The sequence below is a fragment of the Ischnura elegans genome, chromosome 7, assembly GCF_921293095.1.
Source record: "Ischnura elegans chromosome 7, ioIscEleg1.1, whole genome shotgun sequence".
In the NCBI taxonomy this organism is placed as follows: domain Eukaryota; kingdom Metazoa; phylum Arthropoda; class Insecta; order Odonata; family Coenagrionidae; genus Ischnura; species Ischnura elegans.
Genome location: NC_060252.1, coordinates 81,705,871 through 81,731,602, shown reverse-complemented (window position 1 = coordinate 81,731,602; position 25,732 = coordinate 81,705,871). Strand labels below are relative to the sequence as shown.

Below are 25,732 nucleotides of genomic sequence, written 5' to 3'. Positions count from 1 at the left end.
CAAATTTTAAAATCATAATGAACAAAAATTTATATAATTGACAAAACACAAACTGAAAGAGAGTGTTTTCATGGAAGATATTATGTTTAAGTTCTTCTCCCATGTATATACATTTGCAAAAATTAAATTTTGGTTTTAGCCCCATATCTTTTGCTGAAGAACAGCGTTAAGATGGACAGGATATTGACCACAAAAAGTAACCTTAAAATTCTAAATAAGTAATTGTAATTTTATTTTTTTAAACACCTTAAGTTTTGAATTCATCAACTACCATAAAAATGACATAAACACAACACATACATATAAATATAAAAAGAGTATTAGTACACACTACGTACAGACTATACCATACAAGTTTAAATGGAGAATTCTAACAACATTCTAAAGCAGGCAAAGTTAAGCAGTAAATGGAATAACAAGCAACAATGGAATATCTCAATTTGTACAACGTACACATAAAACTTAGAATATTCACAAAAAATTACCAGAATAATTAAAAATTACGGATAAACATTTAGCAGTACCTGGGCTTTGGAGAAGCTCTTCAAACAGACACACACATGACCAGCAAGCAGACATTTATCTTCAGTACCTTGAAAGCTCTCAAGAGCCCAGACCATGCCAACATTCCCCATTTGACGATAAACTGTTACAGCTGAAATTATTTACGCATGAAGAAAAATTGACTAAGCACATGTACATACACAATCTCAAGCACAAGCACAGCTCATTCCACATGTGAGAATAATAATGGCACAAATTAGCACATATCACAATACACTTCACAATACTATATGCATGATTTGAAATGTTAGGTTACGAGCAGACGTATACAAAAATAATCAACAAATACTATATAATATGCATCACAGGTATTAGTATTCCAAAACATATATTCAAAATGGGAAAATTATTACCTAACTCCAGCAGATCCTTAGGGTAAAAAATAACTATTTGTCTGCACAATGAAAAACTGACGTTTTGAACATAAGTTGTCTGATGGGGAAGAGCGATTTTCAGACCTCACTTTCACTTAACTCTTCCCAGAAGGCTCGGTGATGGGAGGGCTAACAGAACTAATGACACAACTTGTATTGCAGATGTCTCCCTTCTTCTATGAACGTCAGAGGGATCTCCTTGACATAGGGCGTAAAAGTCTGAGTTTTACTCTCTCATCACCTTCCTTTTCATACTTGGAAATTAATAATCCAAAAAACACTGACCATCAAAGCAATACACAATGTATGAGCTAATAATGGTTAGTGACACCATAAACGCATGAGATAGTCACCAGCAAAGTGGAATTCTATACGTGGAAGTTCCCAGTTTTTAAGTCAAATGGTAAAACCCATATGTGTCAGGAATTGCTTTTGCTTTAAGGAACTGTCTTCTAACTGTTGAAGGGTCAGATTTGAAATAATTTCCTTCCTTTACACCCTGAATTCAAAGTATTCAACTCTAGGCCAGCTGAAGTTCATAGTCTTTTGCTCTGAGTTCAGAATTTCCATGAACATCTCTGAAGGCTCTCTCGGGCAACTAAATATTCAATTGTACTGCCATATCCATCTCAAGGGGATTTTCCTTGGCTTGAAGGAAAATTTTTAGTAGTTTTCCATTGAGATATTGTTCTTTGGCTTTCTTACACAAAAGCAACATCATGCTCCAAATCATTTATCAAGATGCAAAAACAGGAAACTAGTAGCTGGTTCAACTTATCTTGAGTTAATGAACAGGGCCGCCTTAAGAGCAAAATGCTGTATGTGCAAGAATGAAAGGTCCTTTGTCCCCATCCTATGTATAGAAAACCTATATACAGGGTACACCAAAACTGAAAACTTTTGGAACTTAACACGTTGCGTATGGATTGCGAGAATTCTCGTCATTATTTTTCCCGAACGTTCCGGACGGATGACGAAGATTCTCGTCATTTAGGCGCGTCAACCTAAACAATTTTAAAGCGTACAATATGTATTCGTTAGTACGTTTTCAGTTATTGTTTGTTATTCATAATGAATTGATACATCATAACGTTTGATTGGGTAAAGTTATATTCTAAACATTAGCTTTTTAACCGTGTTTAAACCAATGGCATTACGCCCTAATAGGGACATGTTACCCAGAATGGGCGTTCCTAGGAATTTAAATACCCCGGTACGCAACGTGTCAAAGCCTGAAATTGACATTTTATGAGGAATAAAAACCAAAACCTAATATATAAGGCTAGTACATAGTTATCAAAGGGTATTACTTCCAAATCATTCTCATCTTTCCATGATAAAAAAGAAGTTTAGGGACAAAGGAACTACATTTCATTGCTGCTTGAAATCATTGGAAAATTTTAAGGCTATTGGAATATAGTTAATAAAGTTAATTCAGCAAAAACAAAAATTGAAATATACTATCATAAATATGAAGAAAATTACTCCATCCTTATTCACTCATTTCTATTTGCAAGGATGATTTTTACCCAGGGTTTTCACAACTGGGTCATTCCAAGCCAGCTCAGACTTAAGTTGACCCTCGACCCCTCCGATTTTTATTAAAGTAAACATAAATGATTGCCTTCTAAAATTAAAAAATGGCAATTGAAATTTTTTACAGAAATAAAAAACATCGGAATGAAAGTACATACACAAAGGCAGTTGTAGCAGTTTTCTAAAGGATGAAATTTTCGATGTCATATTTTTCAGGAAGAAATGAGTATAAATATTTTAGACAAATATATTTTTAAACTAAAGTCTTCTGAAATCCTAAAATAGTATTACTGAAATTAGCCTTTAAAAAATTAACCATCTAAACAATCAATTTTTAAGCAACAAGAATGTGTATATTTGAACGATTGCCATTTTTAATTTATTTTTTAACTACATATAATATCTTATACTTTTAACCCTATTGTAACAGTGTGGAGTCTTGAAAGACCCCAAATTTACTAAATTTGATGCAAAAGTTTTATATTTCAGCACATGCTTCTTTTTCAGCATTTGTTCATTAATGATTCTTTTGATAATCAAATGAAAAATGTTATTTCACTCCCTTTCTTTTTCTAAATATTATTAAGTTTTGAATGTGACACTGCACTGCTCCACACAGCACTGCACAAAGATTTGGGTGGGTGCCGATTTTTTATTTATAATTTAGACACATACGTCTCACTTTTGATATAATTTAATAGAAACTAACAAATGAGATTTCGAAAAATATTTATGATTTATAATTTTTCCTCAAGTACCCCTTCTGCTCACCCATGAAAATATGAGAATTACGTTAAGTATCTTTTATCACTATGTAGTCTATGGATGCATGAATTGTTCCAGACCATCAAACTGTTTCTTTGCTGTAGATATTCAAAAATAAAGATGCAAAAAATAAGAAAAATGAGGAGTCTCAAAAAAAAAAAAAAAAAACAAAAGGACTCCGAACAGGTTTGCAGTATGAGATTCAAAAATTGTTTTGACTCATAAATGGAAAAACACCATCCCAATACAATTTTTTTTGTTTTTTGATGTTTATAGGTAAAAAAAATAAAAAAATAACATCAAAACCAAAATCATCGATACATGTATGTATTTAAAATTGTACTGTTTTTTACAGTAAATTGCTTGACCAAATATTCACCATTTTGAAAAAACCTGTCAATCAGCTGGAATTTTAATGCTTGACGTACATTTCAACTGCACTGTCTTAACTCAAGAAGGCAAGCATATATGCATACCAATTTTCATCAAAGTATGAGAGTTCTAGTGTCAACTCCAGTCCAATTTGGCTTGAAGTCACCCAGGTGTAAACATTTACACATGCATAAATACTCAGGTCACATTGCATGCAACAGATTAAATGGTAAGAGCCAATTATAAACTAATGCATACATATTCTAATTAACTTTAAGATTATCATCAAAATTAAAACAAAAAAACATTGCTCAAAGTATGGCAGACTAATATAATGTCATAACTACATTCTAACATGGAAAATGTCATCATAAAAGATAATTTAATCTGAATTTTAAACTTTTTAAGAAGAAATTTGGTAACATTTATAGTGCTAATGCCATATTCATTCAAATTTAAACTTAAAAAATCGCAAAAGATATTCCAGTAACCAAATATTTACACAATAACATTGGTGGGGTAAATGTGGAAGACCACAACGGATGTTCAAGGAATTAGTCCATCGCATCTTAGGCATAAATGCAAACGAAGAATTGAACCCCTAGACATGGTCGATGCCGTTTTTGGCAGTGAGCCAGCAACAGTAGTCCTGGGTCACCCAGAGACTTTTAGATACCTGGAGCAATTTTATCCAGGTACCAGCCCCATCTTTAACCCGTCCATTAAAAATGCTGACATTTGTTTTTAGGGACCCAATTCACCCCACAACCCATAAAGCATAATCATATTTTGGGTTCGGATGGGAACGAGACAAGGACGTTGACAGCAGCTGAGAAGACAATGGAAGCATTCAAAACATGGTGCTACCAAAGAATGATGAAAATAAAATGGATAAATATAGTAAATAATAAGGAAGTGCAAAGAATAGTGGGAGAAAAGAGAAGTCTTAAGGAGAAGACAGGACAACTTAGTGGGTCAATCGTAGAAGGATTGGTGGAAGGGAGCAAGGGCAAGGGACGGCCCTGAATGAGTTACATAGGAGAGGTTACAAAGGATGCAAAAAGATGAAATACGTTACTATGAAAAATCAATCACATAGGTGAGTAGAATGGAGGGCTGCATTAAAACAATCTTAGCATATCTCAATAGCAATCAAACAAATCTTATTTATGGTAATACATTTTAACAATCAAGCATATGTGTCTTTCCTATTATTCCACACTTGTCAAAATTACAAAAAAAAAACTTTGCTTACCTTTATGTCATGAAATTATGACATTAAAATTTAGAATATTAACCCCTACCCGGGAACTGTAATTTTGATACCCATTTCCTCAATTTTATTTGTTTTTAGCACCTCCCTAACAATTTTGATCCAAGAAATTTTTTGGAAGGGATTGGGGAGAATTCATTCAATTTAGTGATTAACAATTTCTTATACCCATATGAAAAATTAAACCCAGGGGCAATTGAAGATATCATAGCAAGACTTTCACAGAGATAGAGATGACATTACTTTCAAAATCCACATTAGAATGAAAATTATAAATTTAATTTTCTTATTTTGGTTATTGCTTAAGTTCCTTCAGTTAATTTAATTTATTCATTATTTCAAGTTTAAGGAAGCAAAATTCAAAACAAGGAAAAATACTACCTGAGTCTGATACATACCCATATCAATATTTAAACCTTTCAAAGAAGCTACAGCAAGCTCATTCCACATTTCTTGAGAGTTAAGAGATAAACACACATCATATGCATCTTCCAGCCTTGAGAAAATTAAAGTTTAAGACAAAATATCATGAATAACATAAAAATTTTAAATACGAAAAACCTATTTTAATTAATGCAGAATTACAAGCAAATCAATAGTATCTACTAGTAAAACAGCAACTATTTATGCATGCATTCCAATCATGAGAGATAATTAATGTCATTTCAAAATACATAGTATACATATCAATTAAGCTATTTCAACTTACACTCAAATGTAAGAGTGGATCAAAAGTACTCACTTATTCAGAGCAAGGTGTTTCTTCAAATTCTCTTGAAGCACAATGATTAAATCTTGGTGATCTAAACCATTTATGTCTTTGATATCATGGGTACTCAAAATACTTCTTGCTACATTACCACCCTTGGTATGTGATGTTATTTCTCCATTGAAAAGGAGCAAAGGTAGATGACCATTTTCAATCTGGGTTTCACCAGCTTTCTCCACAATGTTACCTTATAATTAATGACAGATATTTTACAATACATCCCGATTATTATTTTAAAATCATTGTTTTCAAAATTCACATAAGTAATTGCAAACATCATTCTTAAAATAGCAAAACAGACGTAATAAAAAAAGCAATACTGAGACAACTAACATACTTAACCCTCAACTCACCTTCTACAGTGTTGTAAAGATATATGTATGTTAAGACCTTTTCACCATCGAAAACGGCAAATATATTTTTATTGGGTAAATAATTCTCCCACATAATTACAGATGCAGTCAGTGGGAAATCGGGTATTTTTGTAGTTTCACTGATGACCTGAATAAATATAGTGAAATAGAATATGAAAGCAATTTATAAAAGGAATTAACTCACCTACAAATACGGCAATAGAATGAAAACAAGATGTAGTATGTATTATTTGGAAAAACACTTTGATGTATATGGCAATAGTTTATGAGCATCAGAAATGTTTTAAAACAACAAGCTATTCAAATGAGATAGGTCTAGCAAGTCCTGGATCATAGCTATAAAGAGATGAATAGATATACAGTGAAACCTCTATTTTACACTTTTGAATGGACCACTTAAAAAAAGTGCAAAATTGAGGATATTGTAAAATAGAGTATCATTGTTTAAAGGCAGTATTGTTTGGGACCCGATAAAAACTGTGCAAAATCAGGGAAAATGTATAATGGGGGAATGTAAAATCGAGGTTTCACTGTAGTTCCATAAACCCCTGTATTACAAGCCATCACACAGCAAAATTCGACGAAAACACCACCTAAACTAAAAGCTGACATCACTTCGGTTGCTCCTTAATAGCAAAAAAATAGTAAAAAGACCACCTGTAATAACACCAACACTGGTTCATTTTTCCCCCACAAGCTACTGCCAATCAATATTTAAATGATGCCCACCTCAGCCAGCAACTCAATTTCACAACTCTAACCATTTAATTTATTGGTTAATTTTTATATATTATTGAAATGTAGGGAATGCGAATCCTTGTATAAATCCAATTACTGAAAAACCTCCATAAAATGAATGTGACATGTCCAGGATAACCACCACTTCCTCATAAGGAGGTTCGCAATACATATATGACTTGCGGGTTGCTTTACCACAGGATGATTTCATTTATATTAAAGACATGATGTAGTCACAAACATGGCAGCTGCTGTGGACTTCTATTCGGACATTTTCTGATGAGATGGAAACCCATAATAAAATATGTATTACAAATGAATCAAATTATTTTTCTATTTCTATTCTAATGAAATATATTCTAAGTAGAAGTCATTATCTTAGGTAATGGGGATGCCAAATGTAATTTGAATACAATATTTTTCAGCAAATAGGATTCATTTTTGTTTTATGAGATTAACTTTAATGCAATGAACTGTTGACTTGAAAAATTCAACTCTCATGCTAATCATTTGTAACAGAATATTCCTTCCCACTCACTCAAAAATTTGCTTGCACTCACGCGAGCAAACATTCTACATGAATTGCGATAATGAAGAGATAACAGTTAAATATAGCAGATAACAGGGAGTAAGGTGGATATAAATGAGGGAAAATAATGTACACAAAGAAAAATGCTAAAAAATTGAGTGTCGAGGATGGACGGCCCATGCATTTACATCTGCTTTTTCATCAGGGGTTGATTATGTACGTGAGGAAAGTGGCAATGCATGTAACAATATTTTTCAGAGCATAATGATGGGTATGGGAGGACAATGAGATAGCAGGATAAAATGAGTCATATCGGAAGGGGAGCTAAGCCTTCGCTGAAAAATATTTTTCTTTCTAAATAAAATATTACCCTCACCATATTAATGACTTGTAGAGGAGGGTTGCATCTACAACGTATAAAAAAATTAGAAAAAAATCGTAGGGGTCCATAGATTGTCAAGAATAGATTTGAAAATTTTACTTTGCTGTTATCTTTATGAAATTTTTGAATTTCATTCACAACTACCATTAATAATCTTAATTAATTCAAGAAATTTAAAATGAACTAAAGCCTCCTTTTTTATTTTCCTTTTACCCGGACATATGATATTCAATGCGAAGCTGCTTTTATTTCATTTCATTTTATGACATTGCAAATTTTTTTTAAACGTTCCAGGCATTAAAAAAAGACTTTGGTGTTTGTTTTTGTATCTTTAACAATTGAAGATGTTTTACCAAATTTTATTGAAACCAGTGACCCAGGTGGCAAACTCCTGCAGGGCTATTCCGAAAAACGAGGCAGTACCTATGACCGGCGGTAGGTTTCGTATGACCTGTCCCGAAATTACCACCTCAAACGATTCCGATTTCATGGGGCGGTAGCGAATGCCCCGGTCATAAGTCCTTAACGCCGTTTCAAGAGGTGAATATGAGATATATATAGTTATGACCGATTTCTACTTATGACCCGACGATACGAGAATGGGAATAGCCCTGCTGAATGAATTTGGGTGGAATGACCCAATTTCATTTATTTTTTTGATTTTTTACCTGATCTGACGGAATATGGGCACACAGCTTGTCCAATGGGCCAAATGAATGATGGCACAGTTTTTAAGATGGAATGGTCAACCCCAGCCAAGATTTCAAAATAAAAGATGGATCGAGTGAAATCACCACAAAAAGTTACCAGATTATAAGAACATAAATTAAATGTGGATCTTAGGGATCAATACCTACCGGATTATAAATATGACCTTCATTTTTATCATCGACCAATGCCAGGTACACTCCAATGGGGTCAGAATAAATTTCTTTCAGACCTACTCCATGCTGGTAATCATCAGCCTCAGCCCAATCTTCCAAAGAGAAGTAGTAAACAGCACCGTTCTGAAAACAAAATGATCCCACAGTGAATTTTAAAACAAAATCACACAAAATATCACATAAACCATTATTCCGTCCAATGTCAGAAAGGGGTGTGGAGTCAGACAACAAGTAGTAGCGGTATAAAACTGTTTTCAGATCGTTATGGCCCACCTCAAGCACAGCTACGTAATATGATTGCACTGGGTATACCGTTACCATTTTATACATCTTCACAACTGCAAGTCTCATTTCAAAGAATTAAAAGATGCAAAAATTTGAACTGCTGAATTTTTTTAGAATCAATATCACTGCCTAATATCCACTCACAATTTCCATCAATGTCTGTACATATTAGGAAATGATAGGGGAGTTAATCTTGTTAAGTTGTTCTCTCCAACTCAACATTAGCTACAAAATGTACATATATTTGACTGTGACATAGGTTTTTGCTGTCATACCGTGGAAAGGAAATACTCAAATGGCCGTATAATTCTCCCACGGCTCGTCCACCTTGTAAGTCAAAATTGTCACTGCGTTGGTGTGCAGGAAGGGGGAGAAATTCACCGCAGGGACTAAACACCAGCCTCTCAACTGGAAAGCCCAAAACATACACACACACATTCACTCACAACAAACATACACAACAAGATCCTTTGTGGGGGCTGTAGGGACCTCCACTAAGGATTCTTGCCCCACAAAAAACCAGGAATCTTCACAGGATGGGCCTGTTAGGGATAGCCAGTGATTTGTGGAAACACACACACTCAATAAGCAGTCATTCACATATTCACTCACCTACAGATGGCTTCAATTTTCTGGGAGAAAAAATATTGCTCCAAGAGAGCATTGTCGAGGCACAGCAAGGGGACGAGGAAACACTCGTATTTCGGCTACAGAGTAGCCCTCTTCAGTGTGCTGAAGGAAGAACCAAATGCACTTACAACACGTGGCTGAAAGTTGAGGGGACAGGAGGACAACCAAAACATAAATAGGAAAGAGAATGGGGAGGGTTGAAGATGAAGGGGCCAATGAGGGAGGATTAAAAAAGTATTGGGTTATAGCTGTCATTCTGTATTGAGTAAGACAGTGCACACACACGTCCCCAAGCGAAGACAGACACAGTTGGATGAAGCAACATTGGCTGCCTCAAGTATTATAGTTTGACCTGGCTGGGATCTAAAACTGAAATGATGGTTCTTTACCTCGAAAATGAACTTTTCTTTCAAACCATGAGACATTGAAATATGGTGAGAATATGCATACAAAACCTTGTAAGGGACTTCAACTGGAAGATAGGGTTCTAACAACATTTCCAAACTGAAAAATGCTTGGAATTATGAAGAGGGTGGAAAAAGTTGCTGGCAAAAAAACTAGAAAATTGTAAATAAAAACTAGAAAATAGGTGAGCATGGAAAACATTTTTAATGGCCAGATACCGAAGAGTAGTGTATGATTGACTTGATTCAAATTGCGAAGAAGGTAGATCCTCCAAATGAAATCCCTTGAAAAACGATAGAACAAGATTCCACTGTGAATAGAAGTTCAATCTTCCAAAGCTACTACATAATGCTTTTTGTGATATTTAAAATCCTACCTAAAATAAAGATAATACAGTGAGTCCTCGTTCTACGTCACCCCGTTTAACGTCATTTCGCGATAACGTCACGAAAATTTTGAGACCGTCATTCGTTTATCGCACCTTTGCTTCGCGATAACGTCAGGTCTGGTCAGGTCTTTCAAATTTCGCGCGAGAAAAAATGCGAAGCGGCGGGCGTTGCAGGTTGTTCGTTTTGTGGGCGGTAATACAGTCAGTCTAAACGAAGTGTAAAACGGTGTGTTTATGGTCAATTTCGATTACGTTTACAGGAAATTTTCTGCAAAATGTATTCTTAGGTAGGTGCGCAAATGTTAAGTGCGTAAATGTCAAGTAAAGTTTTAGCAAATTTTACTTGACATAACGGTTTTCTGGAACCTGAAAAGTGATTTCTAGGAATTTTTCCGGGTAGAACTCGGAGTATTTTTCGTCACTTTTTCGCCGTGTTCTCAATAATCTTGGTTCCTGTAACTGCGACGATGTTTCAGCGATGATGACCACCATAGCGAAGCCGAAAAAACAAACGCGGGAAGATACAAAAATGGAGAAGGATGTACGTCGCTGCTGGTATTGCCGTCAATGAAGACAGAGACTCGTGTTTATGCCATAGTTTGGCATTCCCATCGTAAGAAATGGCCCTAATATGATACGCTAAAATTTTTTCGCGTAGGAATTGTGAGGTCTAGGAGCCGATATTCACTTTTTACATTGTTTCTTATGGGATATTGTGCTCCGATTAACGTCATTTCGTTTATCGTCACATTTTTCAGGAACGGTAAGTGACGTTAAACGAGGACTCACTGTATGTATAATACAATAATAGAAATTCCATAACAAAAACTATCAACTGTATGCAATGCAAATTATGGTACAGAGACGTTTTCAAACAGAGTATAGCACAAATCATTCTTTTTAATGACTAGCTGATGGGAGAGCAGAATCGAGAGCTACATAAACCATTCTTAATTAACTTATGATGATGATGATGATGATGACATATTCTTTTTGGCTTTGGTTCTGACAGTTTTAACCTCAAGGTATTTGGAGGAGGCGACCGACAGCTTCGGTCATTTGCACCATGAGGGAAGGGTAGGTAAGGAAGGGTGGAGAGAAACCCGGCGTCGGCATTAGCCTGCTCTTAACGAAAGGCGCCAAGGGGACCACTGCTTTATGTCCCATCCGACGGACGGAGTGTTGCACTTGAAATGTCCTCCACATAGCATTCAAGCAGGGATCGGGCAGTCTCTGAAAATTCTCTGCCGCTGCTGGGATTTGAACCCGAGCCCACGGGGTGGGAAGCCAACACTCTAGCCACCACAGCAACCCGATCCCCGTTTTAACCTCAAGAACTGGAGGAAATGAGAACCAAAGAACCGAAGCAACCCATTCCTAAAGGGATCTAAACAAAGCAACAAACAAAGAATAAATTTTAACAATCAACTTACATCTGTTCCATAGATCAGAGATTGAGGGGTAATGCAATGGCACCTAATGACATAGGGTGATGAGCTATGACTGGGAAATATCTTCATCTCTCTAGCTTCATCTTTGACAGAAGTCCCTGGGATCTGAAAGAATAAAAGTTTATGAAATTGGAAAAAAAAATCATGAAGAAACTTAGGTAATCACATTTTGAGAAAGAATTCTTAAAAAGGTTATTTGGAGAATTCCTCAATTTGAAGAAGAACATTATAATGTACCACATTCACAAAACTAAAGCGTATAAGAGAGAGAAGACAATTTTGAGCAATCCCATGATAATGAACAGGGAAGCAATTTCTATTGTTACATCTATTTGAGCCATAATATTTACTGGGCAAGCAAAATATTATAATATTACAAATTTATGATTACCTAAAATTATTTGCATATACAATTTACTCTCAAATCACATCAAAGAATATCTTCAACTTCATTCACATGGGCCTTCAGTGCTATGTTATGCCTGTTATCTCTCTCAGCCCTTACTGGCCGATAGCCCATTAAGATTTCAGGCATAATTTTCAAGATTTGATATCTGTTCTTTCCATATGTTTATAAGTTATATTTATACATTGTTAAAAGCATAATAAATGATCCTTCCTATAAAATAATTCAGACCGGAATGTAGTAAATGCCTTGCAATTAATTATGTTCCATTCTGAACAAAAAAGTGAACCACTTATGCTTGGACTGAGGGCACCTCTCTAAAAACCTCTGTCAGCAAATAAGATTTCACAACGCTGCACTCCTCACCCAATTAATGGGAGCCCATTCATCATAATGGTCCCACCCCAAACAACATACAGTAGAAGATTGATAAACAGGATATCTGAATGATGGAAGCACCTAAACAGCAAACATGAAATTTAAGACATGTGCATATATAAAAATATGGAGAGGTAAAATTTTGATGTTCCTGTTTGATTGTAAAAATGCTGTGCTATTTTACTGCCATTTATATGTGGCCTCATCAAGGTTACTTTCATAACTTACCTGCCTTCGCGATTGACCGATAAAGACCTTTTTCAAATGTTTTGAATATTTTATAATCGTGTCTTTAATAATAAATTCTTTTAATTTATTACTTTGAGTTTTTCTCATTACTTGACCTTTTCGCTCAACAATGCATCATTTCCGCTGACATCAATGAATGTTCATAAAAATCCGTGTCAAAGTGTTGCCTACAACCAGGTAACGAGATACAAATACAATTCACAGGAAACATCATTAAGCATTCTGGATTATTGTTTTTCCACTGTATTTTTAATTGAAGGGTTTGCTGAAAGGTCAAAAATTCATACAGTCTGAGGGGAATTGCTTAAAAATTTGAAATTTGAATAACCAACAATTGCATTCAGTGAAATTAGGTACTCCATTTCTTTCAACAAAATTTTCATCACACATATGCTCTTTTCCAATTGCCTAACACCATTTCCAATTGATCTTTTTACAGCCATACTACCATCTAAGTGAAATATAAAAAGTACAATTGACCACACTCTCCTAATCATTCTATAATGTGTAACACTCACCACATGAAGTTGAATTTTCCCAGACTGAAGAAGGGCACTGGCATATTTTCCTCCAAGCTTCAGACTTTGCACATTTCCCATATACTCCTGGGTTCCAATTGCAGTAGAATTTATCTCTTGCTGACCTTGTGTAACAGAGAAATCTTTTATCTCCTCAGCTAATACATAAAACCAAGCTCGATTATTCATTCCGGCAGCCAAGTGAAGAGAACTGATAGCTAAAAAGCTAGGCTCCACGTCAATTGTAATAGTTTCAGGGACTGTATCCTAAAATTGAAGACAACAACAATAAACGAATCCTGGGAAAATGATTGAAATATGAGTAATCAAGTATCACATATCACTACATTATTTTTAAATATCTAACGCTAAATACACTAATATCAATCCAAACACTTTCACATGTAAAATATTTTTTCTTCTTTTTTTGAAGTCATTAAAACCATATCTATCAGTAATAGACGGCCAATTCCTAGTGAATTGCCTATGCACTAAATTCATCATTTCATATTAAAGATTGATTTTTACAGATACTTGATTCTTCCTATTGATTGATTTACTGTTCAGAGATTGATTTTGCCTGAGCTCCTCTCCTAAGTTCTCAATTCTGCCTACCACTTCAAATTATGAAAAATTCTCTCTATTTCCACCTTTCCAAGGAAGGCAAACAGATTCCAAGAATACACTTCTCAGCTATGTATTTCAATATTATTTCAATTCTTGAGACAACCACTATCATTAATTACTGTTTTTACAATATCAGTTAAATTACATTTAAATCATGCCTTGTAAGGATAAGTTTACACTTACCTACATCACTTTAAATTTTCATGTTCCAGAATAAAAAGTGTAGATTTTACTTATAGAAAATATCCACTTTGTCTAGGCATAAAGTTAATTTATTTCCAACACGTTGCATTTGATAAATTTATGATTTAACATTGTTACCTAACACCCGTAAACCTGAATCATATAAAATACATTGAACATTTTGAATCTGACTTGCCATGCATGTACATATATTTAATCCCATATAGTTAAATATCAATCATGGTTCAATACTTTATCTCTATTATTTCTACAGGAACAGTGGAATACTGAAACATCCTAATGATTTAGCAGGCCACTGTGGCTTTGAGCTCAATGGTAAAGCATTCAAATCTATTATATAACATATAAAGTATAATATAGAGCCTTAAATTGCTTATTTACAGATGAGACATATTTCATTATCATAAATAGTGTTACCTTTGTTGATCCAAAAATGGTGACCTGACGTATATTGGTGAGCAAAGCAAGTTGTCCATCATCTGTATTGCAAGTGCCATAAACAAAAGGGAGACTAGACAGATAGACAAGAAGGGAGGATGAGTTTTGAGACCCAGTTACAACAGCAAGTAGCTGCCCATCAGTGCTCCAACTCATTCTTCCAACTTTTACTTCCTCTTTCCTTGAACGGCCCATACGTCCTAATTTGCGCTTGCTTGCAAGTTCATCCCCTTCTTCTCCCTCTACAATATCCTCACCACCTGAGCCAATAGTAACCACAGCAGGAGCTTCATGCAGGTTTCGCATTTCATGGCATTTGACTCTGAAAATTGAGCAAAATTTTATCGATTAACCAACTTCAGGGTAGAAATGTAGGCTGCATTTTCTGGGTTTCACCACGCCGTGGTTGTGTTGGAGACAACAGTTTCTCCTGCATTCCAGCAGGTATCTTCAGGTCGAAGTGCATATGCCGCGTTTTGGCCGCAATTATATAGGCAGCCCAGGATCCAAGGATCACCCGAGAGGCGATTGAAATATCTAAACATCCTCATACTTTCAATCGAGAGGATAGCTACCAACTCCACAGTAGGTGGAAGACACTCTTCACCCCATACCCGTATGCTATTGGCCGCATGGCGGCCAAACAGGGAGAACATACACCACTGGGCTGCTTATATAATGGCGGCCAAAACATAGCATAAGCACTTCGACCTGAAGACGCCTGCTGCAATGCAGGAGAAACTGTTGTCTCCAACAAAACCACGACGCAGGGAAACCCGGAAGATGCAGTCTACATTACCAGTGCACTGCGGAAGCCTTTGCAGCAACTTCAGGGTAGATAGTGATATTTTGTGGGACCGTGCAGCCGGTTAACCGTATCAAGGTTAATAATGATAATGACACTGTAGTTTTTTGAAATCTACGTCAGTAAATAAAAATCTACGGAGCATACAATTTTTTGCCAGGGATAAAATATGTACAATTACAATTTTTACAATTACACCACCGTTACCCACCTCTCCTGCCTCTTCTGCAAACTTGCTCCATAGTCCAGAGTCTAGTGCTTTTTCAATTTTTATTCATCCTTGTACGGAATCGGATTTACAAGCTATAATTTCAACCCTAGCTAACAAAAACTTTTCGGGCCCTGATCACATCCCAGGGAGAATATTATATCTCTCTTATAGATGCATAAAGGAACCTCTTCTATTTCTGATTAATGAATCCCTTACTCAAGGGATTTTCCCATCTTCTCTCAAGCATTCCATTATTAACCCTTTATATAAAAATAAAGGCTGCCCCAATAATTTGGATAACTATAGGCCAATTGCTAAACAAAATGTCTTATCTAAAGTATTTGAAAAAGTATTCTACAACCAATTAATGTCTTTCCTGGATAAATATGCCTTAATCTCCTCAAATCAACATGGCTTCCGTAAAAATCTCTCTACTACATCTGCTCTATTCCATGCCACTGACTTTATTTTGTCATCACTTGACAACAATCAAAAAACTGTAGGAATCTTTTATGATTTCTCCAAGGCATTCGATTTTGTGGATCACTCTCGCCTACTTCGTAAACTTAATTATTTTGGAGTGAGAGGCATTGCCAATAAATGGCTTCAGTCATACCTCAGCAATCGGACACAGGCTGTCTCACTGTCTGTAAATGGCAGTATATACTCTTCCAAAAGTACTTCTACCACCATAGGAGTTCCTCAGGGTTCAATCTTAGGCCCAATCTTATTTTTAATCTACATAAATGATTTAGCTCATTCCCTCAGTAATATTCCAGGTTCTAAAGTCATATTATATGCTGATGATACGAATATTTTACTTTCTTCTCCAACTCAAAATGACATTATTATGAGCTCTAAAAATGCAAATGATAGTATTTTAAGCTGGTGTACAGCTAACAAATTGATTTTAAACACACAAAAGACACACACTGTTCAATTTTGTGGTAATAGCAATGTTCTCGAGAGCATCCTAATTAGATTGGATAAAAAGTCTATTGAGAATGTGTCCCACACAAAATTCCTTGGTGCATACTTATGTGGTAATATGTCCTATGAGATGAATATTGACTTCTTAGCCAACAAACTAAGTTCAATCTGCTATCTATTAAGACACCTTAGGAACTCTGTTGATTTAAATATTCTTCTTACATTGTATTATGGTATCTTTTATTCTCGAATGTCATACAATATAATTTTTTGGGGCTCATCCCCTCATGCCTCCAAGGTGTTCACATTACAAAAACGTGCAATTAGAATCATTGCAAAAAAACCTTTTGATGCTCCCTCCAAGCCTATTTTTAAAGCACTTAACATTCTTCCACTCCCGTGTGTATATTTATTATCAATTTTAATTTTTGTACGTTATAATCTTGATTTGTTTATGCTCAATTGTGATGTTCACAAATATGAAACCAGGAATTGTAATAACCTTCATTATCATTCCATTAGGACTAACAGATCAAAGCTGGGCCCACGCGAGCTGGGCCTCAGAATTTATAATAAACTTCCTGCGCATTTGAAATCAATTCAGTCAATGGAGTCATTCAAAAGGAAGTTAAAATCTTTTCTTCATGAGAAGAATTATTATTCTGTTAACGAATACCTATTTCATTCCTCCTATTAAGCATTAATATCCTGTGAACATACAATTATTTATAATCTATTATATGTATATATATGCATTTTTTTCCTTTTATGACGTGTCTTATATCTTTTGCTGTAAGGTCTCTAGACAAAATAAATTATTATTATTATTATTAATGTATTTATCAAATAAAACCCGTCAAGGCCCAAGTCATGGAGGGTCCATAACAAGCCACTGTTATCCAAGCTTCACAAGACACCTATGTTTAATGAAATAGAAGTATGCACAGTAATAATAATAATTACATCATTCAACATATCAGTAATACTCTGTTGTTGCACTTACAAAAACTTTAGACACAGCTAAGGTCAGTCTGTAGTTTATAAGATGAATAAAATTGTTTTTAACGCTAGTATCAACTTCATGCAAGGGACATATAGTAAGATATTACAAATACATACACAATTTGAAGTACATATATGGATATATTGATTGAAGCTTTCGCGGCTCAAGATGATTAAAAATAAGTCACATATGGGTGTATGCCGCGTGTCGTGATGGAGATAGCCCCAACATTTCGCGACCGACTGCTGGTCACTTTTTCAAGGGAATAATGTTCCCTTGAAAAAAAGACCAGCAGTCGGTCGCGAAACGTCGGGGCTATCTCCATCACGACACGCGGCATACACCCGCATGTGACTTATTTTTAATCATATATGGATATAATTTCACCTTTGGAATTTTATCAAAATTCCTAGTGATCGAGACCAGTGTGTACTATCTATGCAAGTAAGCTTTTTGGTCTTTCTTTTAAAGCATACAAGTTGAAGGATTGAAAGGAGTAAAAGGAATGAAAAAGTTACCATTCACGTGATCAATTGCATGGAGACTAATAAAATTAATTAGCTAATGAGCGCTGATTTAGTTAAAGAATAAGTTTGATTGATTAATTTCAGATGTTACATTTGCCAGAAAGAGTCGATTATGAAATAAGTGGGTCTGGCATTAAAGAAAAATAAGCAAGCAAATTCTAACATAAACTTGAATAATGAAATATATCATACATTGATAGAGCCTTTCCAATTTGAAGCCTCAAAGAATAAAATCTTCAACTCCAACAATAATGGATCTCCACCAATTTACGCCCTCTACTATTAATTATACATATCACCATGTGAAAAAAGCAAAGTTTTTATTCCTTCCACTATATACTACGATTATTACTGATACACAAAGGGTCATCTGCTATATTTTTTATCTATACTATGTATATGCATAATTTTAAATAAACACTGATTTATCCATGAAGACCAAAAGACAAAACTTAAGTAAAAGTATTGCTATGGGCAAAATTGCTACAAAAATTTAAAATGAAAAGATAAAAAATCATCAATTCATTTTGATATCAAGCACAACAATTCTGGTGTATTAATTGAGGCTTTAATCAATTAGAGAGTCAACTATTCAGAGTTAAACTACTTAGCTACTGATGCCAATTCATATCCCCAATAGGCACCGAACACTGAGAAAATATTAGTTACGAATGGAGTACTTATTTACAACTCACATGTTATCACCACATGATCCAACAACACCCAACTGTTCTGAGAGCGCTATATCAGACAGTATATCCCTATGATTCTTAATCTGGAACAATTCATGTCCTATTTCTTTCAAATGCGTAGATATCACAACAAAATAACCAGCTGAAAATCCAAGTAAAATATATCCATCGCCAAACCTAGAAAAACAAATAAATTATTTTTCACTTGACGAATAAATAAGCAAATGAGATCAGACTTCTTGATATTTTTTGCAACATGCATACCAGCCACTTTCACTGCTTGGTGTTAAGACGTGTTTCTCACAAAGATTTTAAAAATATCTAATTTTGTAAGAATGTGATGGCATGACATTTTCAAGAAGCTAAAAAATATTCGAAGCACGTAAAAGAGAATTCATAAGTCCTTCGAATTTTAGGAATGATTATATACTAAAATACAGATTTCACAAGTTAAAAATGGATAAACACTGATTATCAACTTATCCCCAGTAATTAGCATCAAATATAGTACATAATTATCAATTTTAAAATATATATATTTTTATAAATATCATGATTATGAGTTTCAAACATATGATAACTCATTCTGCCTCTTCAGAGACAAATTCTGAAGAGAATTTTCCATACAAACATGTTAAAGATGAAAAGGAATCTGGCATCTTCATGAATTATTCAAACTTTTCTAATAATTTACGTCTCTTTGCCTCACAAAATGATCCATTGACAGGAAAATAAATTGATAGAAAATTCAAAAAACCTAAATGGTGTCCTCAGAAATCAAACTCAATGTTTTGGAGGACAGGAAGAAATAAATATCTTTTTTTTGGTCACAAAAGCCACATTATTAGGCAAAGACACATTTCCTCAATACACAACAATGATATTCCCATTTCTCAACATAATATGTAATGACTTTATAGTCTTCACACAGTAGCTACAGTGCAACCTTCAATACTTACTTTCATTTTATTCTCAAAATCCATAGTAAATACTGTGATGAAGGCATTATTTTTAAGTTCATGCTTTAGAAGTGAGATATTGAATTGTCTGGATTGATAAAAAAATGGGTAAATAACTAAATTATAGTATAGATGGTCCATAATTATAAATGAACATGAAATTCAATGAATAAAGGCCAGCCAGCACAATGTTACATACCAGTGGCGGATCCAGGATAAGGACAAGGGGGGCTAAGGAGGGGGTAACCTCCCAGCAGTAGTGGGGGTCCAAACAAAATTACCATTCTATCTATGTAGTGTACATCGGATACCCAAGGGGGGGGCTATAGCCCTCTTAGCCTCCCCCCCCCCCCCCCCCCCCCCCCGTATATCTGCCACTGGTACATACATAGGCAGATTTAGGGGGTGAGGGGCACCCCAGACGATTAAAAAATAGACAATATTTTTGATATGGTTATCATTACGTTTGTTTTATTTAGGGCCGGTTTTATAATGTCTGGTTAAACCTCACGTTAAGTTGACGTGGAGATTACGGTAACGTGGAGTTTAACGAGAGGTTGTGTTTTATAAAGCAAATCCTACCGCCGGTTGGCTGATGGGAACTTTAACGAGAGGAAAGCGCAGCTACTGTAATTCTCATACCAACAATTGATCGCGAAAAGTGAAACAGACGAAAGTCGAAATTGAAAAACGGCGAGATTTGAATGTGTTTATTAGAATACAAGGAGACTGTAACAGAACTTTAAGGGCATGGCTTCTAAACGAAGTATAAATTTTTCGGTGGAGGAGCAGATGATACTTTTGGAACTCGTTACTGAAGAACGAGGAGTTATCGAAAATAAGAAGAGCGATGCTGTATTGTGGAAGAAGAAGGTAAGTATTTCAAAATGAAATATAATACATATTTTTCGAAGTGCTGGTACTTCAGCAATTAATTCATTTTTGTTTATTGAAACAGGAAGAGGCATGGAAAAAAATTGAATCAAAATATAATTCACAATTTTTAAATAAAAAAACTTGGCAGCAATTACGGGCGAAATATGACAATATTAAAAAGTCGACCAAAAAAGCAATAGCCGTCAACAAGCAAACCATGCTAAAAACAGGCGGAGGTCCCATGCCATCCGATATTTTAACTCCGGTGATGGAGAAAGCCATCCCCCTTTTAGGGAGTCTAGTCTCCGGTCTGGACAATAGTTTTGATTCAGATGGTCAAATGGATGGTAGTTGATCTTTTCATTATCATTCAGTTTTCAGCCTCAACAGAATCACTGATTTACTTCTCTCTTTCAGGTGAAGTCAGTATTTCAGACAATGACATGGGTACCATTGTAAGTGAAATCTAATTAATTTCCCAAAAAAGTGGTATGAAATGTTACTTAATTGTACTATGCCTATACCCACTAACTAATCCATCAATTAAGTCAATTACATTTGAAAGTAGTCACCATCATTAAGCAATTTCATTTCATTTATCAATATTTCTTTCAGTTGTCTCAAGAGAAAGAAGAAGAAATACTCCAGAGTGTGGGTAGGTACATTAATTGAAATTTATGATTTAATTTTTCTGTAAAAGTATTTATTTGTAACATATTTATCAATATTGAACGTCTTTCAATAACACCTCTCCTTTTTAATGTTGCCACAAAAAGAATCTTGGAATGCATTTAAAGAGTTTTTTTTTGTTCATAGCATGCCATAGAGATATCATGTGGGTCATTGACACAGCAAGGGAGGGTTTTGGGGGATAACCCCCCTCCCCCCAGAGCTCAGAGAAATTTTTAAGTTTAATCCATTTTACTTAATTGGATCAGTATTACTTATAGAATAGTTTTTAAGATTAATCAAATATCCCTCATGAAGCTGTAAACTCTCCATTTGTAACCATTATTCTTAAAAATTTTATGGAGGGACACAGTAACTTCTGCTTACCCTGGTGGATATGAAAGTATTTGTTGCTTCAAACCCCCCCCCCCCCCCCCCCCCCCCCCCTTAGCCTTTATTCTTAGCTGTGACCCTGATGTGGGTATGCTGTAAGTTAAGTGTTTTTAATTGACTAAAGAGGAATTCTTCAAATTCAGAATTTTATATGAGATCATACTCATAATACTTGAGACCTCAACGAAAAAACATTTATACTGATTCCATTGGGGGATGGATGGGAGGTTCCTTCAGGACAACCTACTGTTGTTGGAGCCTAGATAATTTATTTGAAAATACTCTAATGCAGCTCTCCAGTTGAACACTGATTTGAAATTTATATTTCTTCATGAGATATTAATCAAATGATATGTGACAATGTTTTGACCATGAAAAATACTTTCAGTTGCGATTTAACTTACTGACAAAACAGCAAACACAGACCATATTGATAGGTGATTATTGGAGTTGCATGAAATGACTGATATTAGAGCACATAGTCCTTGTTACAATGGTGATCCACAATCCATATTGAGTGATAACTAAAAATTTCATTTGTAGTTATGTTAATGGGAATAACCAATATGATTGGAATTACTTAATTTTCTTCATAAAAAATGCAGTAATATACAAGGAAATGTGATTGTTTTTACAGAAATCATCCATGAAACAGAAGATTTGACAGATGTGCCTTGTTGTAAGTACCTAGTAAATAATCTAATCTGGAAGTATAATCTATGTAAAACCTTCCCTAAATAATCACAAACCGTCCACACCAGCATCAAAAGGAAAAAATGTAATGGAGAAAAGGGAAAATAACAAGACAAAAATTGCAATGGAGGATTTGCTAAAAGCAAAAATGGAAGTGGTTGCACTCCAGAAGCAGCTCCTTATAGCCTCGGAAAAGAGAGCCATTGAGCTACACAAAATGCAAATGGAAACTGCTCTGGCAAAGCGGGCAAGGGCTGTGGAAAAACAACAAAATATGTCAAACTTTTAACATTTTGATAATAAATTTTTACTTTGATTAGAGATTTAATTTATTCATACTTAAACCCATGATTCCTAATAGAAATGATTCCTATCAAAACATCTGTTAAGGTATAATGTCTTTGGAGGTGAGCAGTTTTTTGCAAGAGCTTGAAAATTTTGAATCCATATCGCAATACCTACCTAAGGGTCATATGACTGATTTGTACTAAATATTGATTGAACATGATTCCTAATAGAAATGATTCCTATCAAAACATCTGTTAAGGTATAATGTCTTTGGAGGTGAGCAGTTTTTTGCAAGAGCTTGAAAATTTTGAATCCATATCACAATACCTACCTAAGGGTCATATGACTGATTTGTACTAAATATTTTGCCCTTTTACTACTGTTATTCAACTGCCATTCAGTTTTTAACTTTTGCAGCAGGTATACTCTTTTCCCTCCCATACTTTTTAATGCAAGATACAATCAGAGTAGAGGAATTTATGCATTGCTATACAGGTGAGAAAATGAAATTCATAACAAGTGAAAAAATATTTTGTAATGATTCTTTAATTTTGTAAGTGAAATAACAGATAATAATTCCAATGATCAGAAGTTATTTCCTCAAGACCAGGCAATTTATAAAATAATATAACAAGTGATACATCATTGGGTATAATGAAAGCTTTTTCACAAAAAATATTTGGATCCATTGCATAGGAGTAAATGTTAAGGTAAAAACTAAACATAAACTCTCTCAGGCACTTGAATCTTTGATCCAATTTTTGTAAGTCAAATACATTTTTTTTAAAGCAATTGCATTTACAAGGATTAATTGGACTTACAATGGTCATTAATATAATAAGCTGAAAATAAACCCCCGATTAAATTTTGTCAACAATAATAATAATAATAAATTTATTGGTGCCAAAAGATATGCAAAAACATATATAGGATCCGTCAAAAATGATAAACACTTACACAAGAGATTCTGAATGATCAATACATAAAATAATGTTACACAGTTACAACAAAACAATTAAGAATTGAGGAATTCCTCAATAGAATAAAAGGTATTGTTTTAAAGGTACATCTTTAATTAAGAGGAGAAATTTCCTTTCACCTTTTCATCTTTTAATGAGGCAGGTAGGTTATTATAAATCCTGCAACTCATGGTGACAGGACCAGTATTAAAAATACAAAGGTTATGTTGTCTCACAGCATAATTGTCTCTGCTTCTCGTGTTATGATTATGAATATCAATATTCTTTAGAAGTGTCAAGTGAGAATGGTGATTTCTTATAAGCATCACAGAACAATAAATATAAATACAAGGTAGAGGAAGGATTTGTATCTTTTTAAAAAGATTGTGACAGCTGTCTCGTTTCCTAGCTTTGCAGATGATTCTGACTGCCCATTTCTGTAATTTAAAATACGAACCGCCTTAGGGGATAGACCCCAGGCTAAAATACCATATCTTAGCCTGCTATAGATATGAGCAAAATAAATAGTGATAGCTGTTCGTGAGTCGGTTAATTGCATCATGCGTCTAATGAGATAGCATCCAGATGCAATAGAGGATGAAATATGATTAATGTGAGAGTCTCAGGACAGATTTTCATTAATGATGAGCCCAAGAAATTTGGTGTCATTGACACGTTGAAGATTGACGTCTTCAAATTTTAAATAAAGGCTGTAATCAATTATTTTTTGAGCAGGGTGGAAAAAGACATATGCACACTTGGCTTTATTTAAGTTTACAGGCATCCCCCGAGTTACGTAAGAGATGCGTTCCGGCAGACTATGCGTAAGTCGAAATTTACGTAAGTCGAACCTTTGCGTTGGCGCTTCAGAGATTGCTGTATAACAAGTTGTATCGTAAAGAAATGAGCGCAACCACATACGCCACCACATCCATCGCTAGAACTGCAAATTTTCACGTTGATTGCTGACTTGGGATTTATAAGCGATTTTTCTACAGAAATTAATGAAATTTCCTTCGAGGAATGACAAAAATGGGTCACTTTGTTATTTTTAGCACGTAAAAAACTCTATAACTATTCGATATTTTTTCTACCATAGGTTGTACGAGCGAATATCTACTTCTTCGCGCTCGCATTCGAAAATTAACGTAATCATTTGAAATACGGTTATCGCTTACGTAAGTACGGATTTACGTAAGTCGAGACATACGTAACTCGGGGGATGCCTGTACTTTGTTGGAGAGGCACCACTTTTCCATGTCGAAGACAGCATTTTGAGCAGTGACTACAGGATTATCATCATTTTTGATTAAATGATTTGTATCATCAGCATACATGAAAATATTTCCATGCAATGATGAAGGAAGATCATTTATGTATAGTAAAAAAAGGAGGGACCCAAGGATGGAGCCTCGAGGAACACCCCCTGCCACCTTGCGATATGATGAAGTATGTTTGGACATCTTGTCATGTGTAACAGTTACTGATTGAGTCCTATTTGAAAGAAAAGATCTAATGAGGTTGTTAGGGATGCCCCTTATTCCATAGAAGTGAATTTTCTTAAGAAGAATCTCAAAGTCAACAGAGTCAAAAGCATTAGTGAGATCATAAAAAATCCCAATGGTATGTAAATGATGATCGAGACCATCAATGACAGCATCAATAAATTTGTAAATGGCAAATTCAGCAGAGAGGCCACCTATGAAACCAAATTGGCTTTTTGATAGAACATTGTTCTTGATTAAGAAAGACATAATCCTCCTTGAAATGATACTTTCAAGTATTTTTGAAAAGACTGATAGTTTAGAGACAGGTCGATAGTTATCCATAACATGAGGATCACCCTTTTTGAGTAAGGGAACCACAGAAGCCATCTTTAGTTTATCAGGAAAGATGCCAGAGGAAAGAGAGGCATTGACTAGATGCGTGATAGGAGTGAGAAGTAAGTTCATGCAATTTCCTTTAAGAAGGGAGCATGGAATCTCATCCCATCCAGCTGAGTGTTTTAAATTATTTTTTTCAATTACAGATTCAATTTCCTTTTCACATGTAGGATAAAAGTATATATTATTCATAACTGAATGTATATGTGAGTAGTTATCTGAGTTAATGCGTCCAGTAGCTGGTTTTGTAATGGTATCCAGGAAATGATTGTTGAAGTAGGTGGCAATTTGCTCAGGGTCATGAA

The 25,732-nt window shown here is 34.8% G+C and overlaps 1 protein-coding gene across 1 annotated transcript in view; it reads right to left on the bottom strand.

Annotated features, from left to right (window-relative positions):
* Window positions 1–25,732, bottom strand: part of LOC124162207 (WD repeat-containing protein 19) — a 72,634-nt gene that overhangs the window by 31,716 nt on the left and 15,186 nt on the right. Inside the window, exons 7-15 of the mRNA XM_046538655.1 lie at window positions 18,711–18,884; window positions 14,519–14,861; window positions 13,271–13,537; window positions 11,702–11,824; window positions 8,534–8,683; window positions 6,007–6,154; window positions 5,627–5,840; window positions 5,283–5,380; window positions 525–655 (exon numbers count right to left, since the gene is read on the bottom strand). Coding sequence (XP_046394611.1) covers window positions 525–655; window positions 5,283–5,380; window positions 5,627–5,840; window positions 6,007–6,154; window positions 8,534–8,683; window positions 11,702–11,824; window positions 13,271–13,537; window positions 14,519–14,861; window positions 18,711–18,884 — 1,648 coding nt within the window. The remainder of the gene's footprint in view (window positions 1–524; window positions 656–5,282; window positions 5,381–5,626; window positions 5,841–6,006; window positions 6,155–8,533; window positions 8,684–11,701; window positions 11,825–13,270; window positions 13,538–14,518; window positions 14,862–18,710; window positions 18,885–25,732) is intronic.